The 6,901-nt window shown below is 43.2% G+C and overlaps 1 protein-coding gene across 1 annotated transcript; it reads right to left on the bottom strand.

The window, feature by feature from the left end:
* Positions 1-21: 21 nt before the first annotated feature.
* Positions 22-6,464, bottom strand: CENPT (centromere protein T). Its single transcript, XM_070953207.1, has 11 exons — positions 6,443-6,464; positions 6,042-6,272; positions 5,648-5,881; positions 5,244-5,477; positions 4,850-5,083; positions 4,456-4,689; positions 4,065-4,295; positions 3,011-3,107; positions 1,811-1,975; positions 1,445-1,549; positions 22-271 (listed from the first exon to the last, which is right to left on the bottom strand). Exons 1-11 carry the CDS (start codon positions 6,462-6,464, stop codon positions 142-144), a joined length of 1,917 nt encoding a protein of 638 aa, XP_070809308.1. The 3' UTR covers positions 22-141.
* Positions 6,465-6,901: the final 437 nt, after the last annotated feature.

Below are 6,901 nucleotides of genomic sequence, written 5' to 3'. Positions count from 1 at the left end.
AGTTAAATGCTGTGTAAATGATTTTGTCTAATGGACAAATCTCCATCGGTTCTAGTCCAGAGCCCTAGGAGCTCTCCTTCCTCCACTGCTTATTTCCAAACCAGAAATGTTCTGTCTCTGGCATCCAAGTGGTTCAGCTTCTCACTTCAACTTCTGAGGGATCACTTTGTTTCCACTAATGGCGATAGGAATTAGCAGCTTCCTGTACTCCAAAGGTAAGTGTCGCTCGACCAGCACATTTAGAGGCGTCTTGTCTGTTATCAGTCCTTGCCTGGATTGTGGAGAAAGGGATCAAAAGAGAACAAGACCAAAAGAAGCACGTCTGTGAATCAGATAGTGCTCGCCTCTTTCCAACAAATCCTACAGCAAGAGCCCATGCCCCTCCAGTCTGGGCTCTGTAAACTGTCCTGGGCTATAGGTAGCCCTCGAATTACGACCACAATGGAACTCAAAACTTAGGTTGTTACGTGAGAAATTTGTTCAATGAGTTTTGCCTCATTTTACAACTTTTCTCATCACACACAGAACAATTAGAACTCGGACCACACGTTTTCTGAATAGTTTTTATTCCAGAGCTATAATTGCACTCAAGAATGAACTAAAGGGCCACCATCAGTGAGCTGTTGGACAGAATTACTTGGTCTGTTGTGTGGATGTTTGGGTGGTTTAGGGGTGGGGAATTGTGGGTGGGAGTGTGTGTGGGGATTGTTATGTGTGTGGGACCTGGTCTTTGGGTGTTAAGTGAATTTCGTTGTATGTGTATACTGTGTATATACGTACAATGGCAAAGTTATTATTTGTTAACTGAATCACTGCAGTTGTTAAAAGTTAAGTCACACCGTTAAGTGAATCTGGTTTCGCTTGTCAGGAGGTCGCAAAAGGGGATGATCACCTGACCCTGGGGACACTGCAACCGTCATAAATGTGAGTCAGTTATCAAGCGTCCGAAAATAAACCACGCAATGGGGATGCTACGATGGTCCTAAGTGTGAAAGATGGTCACTTTTTTTCAGTGCCATTGTATAACTTCGAATGGTGACTAAATGAACTGCTGTAGGCCGAGGACTACCTGTACTCCAGTATTGTATTCTTCTTTGCTGTAATGACTACAATTCTGCATTCACAGTTCTCTCCGCTATTGTTCAGCTGTTTCTCAAGAAAGCAAAGAGTGGAGAAACATTAAATCTCCCACCCGTGCTGTTAAAACAGCAAGGAAACAGCCGAGGAAGAGCCCTCCTCTAGTCCTAAGAACAACCATCAGTAGTAGCCTGGTGCTCTCCAAATACATTGTGATCAGGACAGCCAGAATTCCCAAGAGCTGTAGTGGCTAGAGGTTCTCGCCCCCAAACATCTGAAGAGCGTTATGGTGGGGAAGCCTTCACGGAGATCTCTTCTTGGGTTGATGCAGGGCTCTCGAGACCTTGCAACCCCACCCCACCCTTACCGCCTCATGAGGAGCTCCAGATCAGCTGCCTCTGCTGTCTTCCGTCGAGCATGATTCGCGTAGGCTTCCAGGTCGTTGCTCAGATGCTTGAAGTAGACATTCACACTGGGAAAAATGGAAGCCTAAAGTCAGTTGGGAGAGTTGCAGCATTGCTCCCTTCCCCTTGGAAGGTAGGTTGCAATGCAAAACCCCTTCAAGAAACCTTCAAAGGTCTGATCGCAATTCAATCCCCGTGAACAGATTTGCTTCTTGGCAAGAAACCCAGGCATGACAACAGAACGAGGCTGCGCCACACATTTTAGGTTTTCTCTTAGCTCAGCGTAGTTGGCAAACCTCTTTTCTCCACAAGGGATCGTGATGACTCACCACCTATCCACAACTTGCAAGGCCTCTTTGGTTACTGGCATCTTGACGTAGTGGGTGAACATTTTTTTCACCAAGTTGCTGGGGAGGGACGGCTCCCGTTTTTCCCGGCGGGCTTTTTTAGCTGGCTTGGGAACCCGTTGAACCAAATTCTGTTTTACCGGCGACCTCCAAGAAAAATACCAAAAAGACAGTCTAAGCAATCGAGTATATTGCAAGAAGAGGAAACCAAGGAGCTGCCAGGTGTTACAGAAAGCCACCTCCCAGGTAGTTCCAGATGGCATGGCCAACAAACTGGGGACTCCACACATCTTAAACACTGTTCTACTGGGTCTAAATGCCAGTCACGGAAGGCTGGAGTTCTTTTTCTCTGGCAGTCAAGAGTGAGCCAAGGCAAAGCATTCCTGGCAACCACACCTTCTATTATATTGTAAGCCATTCAGTCACCTCAAACCGCAAGACGGGGTTTTAAGTTTTAAATTTAAGAAATAATACAGGTAGCCCTCGAGTTACGACCACAATTGAGCCCCAAATTTCTGTTGCTAAGTGAAACATCTGTTAAGTGAGTTTGCCCCACTTTACGACTTTTCTTGCCATGGTTGTTAAGTGAATTCTTGCATTTGTTAATAGCAATAGCACTTAGACTTATATACCGCTTCATGGTGCTTTTACAGCCTTCTCTAAGCGGCTTACAGAGCCAGCCTCTTTCCAACTATCATTTTACCCACCTAGGAAGGATGGAAGGCTGAGTAAACCTTGAGCCTGGTGAGAGTCAAACTGCTAAATTGCAGGCAGCTGGCAGTCAGCAGAAGTCGCCTGCAGTACTGCACTCTCACCACTGCACCACGGCGGCTCATAACCCGTGATGGCGCATTTGTTAAATTAGTCACATGGCTGTGAAGTGAATCTGGCTTCCCCATTGACTTTTGCTTGTCAGAAGGTTGCAAAATGGGATCACGTGACTCCGGGACACTGCAACCGTCATAAATATGGACCACTTGCCAAGCGTCTGAATTTTGAGCACATGACTATAGGGCTGCTGCAAAGGCCGTAAGTGTGAAAAACGGTCTTAAGTCAGGTTTTTCCAGTGCCGTTGTAACTTTGCACGGTCTCTAAATGAACTGTTGTAAGTGGAGGACTGCCTCTAAATACAGAGTGGTTAGGGGGGGCTAGAGTTCCATCTCCCTACAACCTCATACCTACCCAGAAGCCACCTCTTTCAAAACACGTGGGCTGGACAGCAATGGTGTACAGTGAAAAGCTTTGGCACGGACAAAGGCTGGTGTACTGCCAGTTGGTTCTGAGAGAGAAGGAAAGGTAGAATCTCATATCACTTCCCCAAAGCACGTGAAGCTTCTGGGGTGGGACTTCCATCTCGTTCACAGATAATCCCAAAGTTAGTACAGGTAGTCCCGGAGTTACAACCACAATTAAACCCAAAATTTGTTGCTGAGCGAGACATTTGTTAAGTGAATTTTGCTCCATTGTACGAACATTCTTGCCACAATTATTAAGTGAATTATTGCATTTGTTAAGTGAGTCACACAGTTGTTAAGTGAATTTGGCTTCCCCCTTGACTTTGTGCTTGTCAGGTGGTCACAAAAGGGGATCACGGGACCCTGCAACCGTCATAAATAGGAACCAGTTGCCGAGCGTCCCAATTTTTGATCACGTGACCACGGGGAGGTTGCAACGGTTGTGAAAAAATAGTCACAAGTCACTTTTTTTTAAATGCCGTTGTGAACTTCACTAAACAGTCAGTCACCAGGCAAACTGTTGTAAGTCAAGGATTATCTGTAAAGGACTGGATTTTTAGCTGGCTTGGGAACCCGTTGAACCAAATTCTGTTTTACTGGCGACCTCCAAGAAAAATACCAAATAGCACTCACATTAAAATCACTTGATTTATTAAAGAAGCCTTCTGGAGAAACCCAAATGATGTGAGGAATAATTTGGGAAGAAGTCATGCTATGGGAGAAGAGGATACTTTCTGAAGCCCAACCGTGACCGCCTTAAAAGAATGAAGCGCTCAACATTGGGAACTGATTCAGGATAAGATTAATTTCTAAATTGACTCTGAAATCCCCCAGGGTCAATTTCTTACATTAATCATTTTGAAATGCATCCAATAAGCCAAGTTTGCTTCAGCTGTGCTTTAGCATGGGGACCTTCCAACTTATCAGCGTCTTGCCATCCAGACTCGATTTTGTGCGACATGGGTGGCTATATACAAATATGATTAAAAAAATCAGCTCACCAACATCCTCAGCTTCTGACATCTCCTCGACTTCTGGGTTGTCTTCGGCTTCAAACTCCAGAATCTCTTCAGTTTCCACATTCCCCATTTCTTTTGTTCTGTTTCTATCACCTGTTTGTGGATTTGTTTTTTCTCTCGTTGCCTTAAAGAAGGTCCTCTCCAGCGTCTTGGGAGTCTTTCCACTTGCGCGTCTACTTGGGGTTGCCACTCTAGGATGAGATATCACAATAGCTAAAGAGAAAAAACGAAGAAAAAAAGAAAGATCTTCTATCTCCTTCACAGGTAATCCAAAAGTTACTAAAGGACTGAAAGTTATTAGAGTCTTGCTCTCCAGAGTCACTTTTATGTGAGATGGGCGGTTACATAAATATGACTAAGTAAATTAACTCACCAACATCCTCAGAATCTGACATCTCCTCGACTTCTGGGTTGTCTTTGGCTTCAAACTCCAGAATCTTTTCAGTTTCCACATTCCTCATTTGTTTTCTTCTGTTTTTATCACCTGTTTGTGGATTTGTTCGATCTCTCGTTGCCTTAAAGGGGGTCCCATCCAACGTCTTGGGAGTCTTTCCACTTGCGCGTCTACCTGGAGTTGCCACTCTAGGACTTTGAGAGATCTCAATAGCTAAAGAGAAAAAACGAAGAAAAAAAGAAAGATCTTCTATCTCCTTCACAGATAATCCAAAAGTTACTAAAGGACTGAAAGTTATCAGCGCCTTGCTCTCCAGAGTCACTTTTATGCGAGATGGGCGCTTACATAAATATGATTAAGTAAATTAACTCACCAACATCCTCAGAATCTGACATCTCCTCGACTTCTGGGTTGTCTTTGGCTTCAAACTCCAGAATCTGTTCAGTTTCCACATTCCTCATTGGTTTTCTTCTGTATTTATCACCTGTTTGTGGATTTGTTCTCTCTCTCATTTCCTTAAAGGGGAACCTCTCCAACATCTTGGGAGTCTTTCCACTTGCACGCCTACCTGGAGTTGCCACTCTAGGACTTTGAGAGATCTCAGTAGCTAAAGAGAAAAAACGAAGAAAAAAAGAAAGATCTTCTATCTCCTTCACAGATAATCCAAAAGTTACTAAAGGACTGAAAGTTATCAGCGCCTTGCTCTCCAGAGTCACTTTTATGCGAGATGGGCGGTTACATAAATATGATTAAGTAAATTAACTCACCAACATCCTCAGATTCTGACATCTCCTCGACTTCTGGGTTGTCATTGGCTTCAAACTCCAGAATCTGTTCAGTTTCCACATTCCTCATTTGTTTTCTTCTGTTTTTATCACCTGTTTGTGGATTTGTTCTCTCTCTCATTTCTTTAAAGGGGAACCTCTCCAATGTCTTGGGAGTCTTTCCACTTGCACGTCTACCTGGAGTTGCCACTCTAGGACTTTTAAAGATCTCAGTAGCTAAAGAGAAAAAAGGAAGAAAAAACAAAGAAAAGAGAAAGGTCTTCCATCTCCTTCACAGATAATCCAAAAGTTACTAAAGGACTGAAAGTTATCAGCACCTTGCTCTCCAGAGTCACTTTTATGCAAGATGGGCGCTTACATAAATATGATTAAGTAAATTAACTCACCAACATCCTCAGATTCTGACATCTCCTCGACTTCTGGGTTGTCATTGGCTTCAAACTCCAGAACCTGTTCAGTTTCCACATTCCTCATTAGTTTTCTTCTGTTTTTATCACCTGTTTGTGGATTTGTTCTCTCTCTCATTGCCTTAAAGGGGGTCCCCTCAAGCGTCTTGGGAGTCTTTCCACTTGCGCGTCTACCTGGAGTTGCCACTCTAGGACTTTGAGAGATCTCAATAGCTATAGAGAAAAAACGAAGAAAAAAAGAAAGATCTTCTATCTCCTTCACAGATAATCCAAAAGTTACTAAAGGACTGAAAGTTATCAGCGCCTTGCTCTCCAGAGTCACTTTTATGCGAGATGGGCGGTTACATAAATATGATTAAGTAAATTAACTCACCAACATCCTCAGAATCTGACATCTCCTCGACTTCTGGGTTGTCTTTGGCTTCAAACTCCAGAATCTTTTCTGTTTCCACATTCATTTGTTTTCTTCTGTTTTTATCACCTGTTTGTGGATTTGTTCTCTCTCTCATTTCTTTAAAGAGGAACCTCTCCAACGTCTTGGGAGTCTTTCCACTTGCACGCCTACCTGGAGTTGCCACTCTAGGACTTTGAGAGATCTCAGTAGCTAAAGAGAGAAAAGGAAGAAAAAACAAAGAAAAGAGAAAGATCTTCCATCTCCTTCACAGATAATCCAAAAGTTACTAAAGGACTGAAAGTTATCAGCGCGTTGCTCTCCAGAGTCACTTTTATGCGAGATGGGCGGTTACATAAATATGATTAAGTAAATTAACTCACCAACATCCTCAGAATCTGACATCTCCTTGACTTCTGGGTTGTCTTTGGCTTCAAACTCCAGAATCTGTTCAGTTTCCACATTCCTCATTTGTTTTCTTCTGTTTTTATCACCTGTTTGTGGATTTGTTCTCTCTCTCATTTCTTTAAAGGGGAACCTCTCCAACGTCTTGGGAGTCTTTCCACTTGCATGTCTACCTGGAGTTGCCACTCTAGGACTTTGAGAGATCTCAGTAGCTAAAGAGAAAAAAGGAAGAAAAAACAAAGAAAAGAGAAAGATCTTCCATCTCCTTCACAGATAATCCAAAAGTTACTAAAGGACTGAAAGTTATCAGCCTTGCTCTGCAGAGTCACTTTTATGCGAGATGGGCGGTTACATAAATATAACTAAGTAAATTAACTCACCAACATCCTCAGATTCTGACATCTCAACTTCTGGGTTGTTTTTGGCTTCAAACTCCA

The sequence above is a fragment of the Pituophis catenifer genome, unplaced genomic scaffold (genome assembly GCF_029215685.1).
Source record: "Pituophis catenifer annectens isolate HBS135680 unplaced genomic scaffold, rPitCat1.0.hap2 SCAF_13, whole genome shotgun sequence".
Lineage (NCBI taxonomy): Eukaryota > Metazoa > Chordata > Lepidosauria > Squamata > Colubridae > Pituophis > Pituophis catenifer.
Note: the sequence above shows the minus strand (reverse complement) of the source record. Positions and strands in the feature narration are given on the sequence as shown.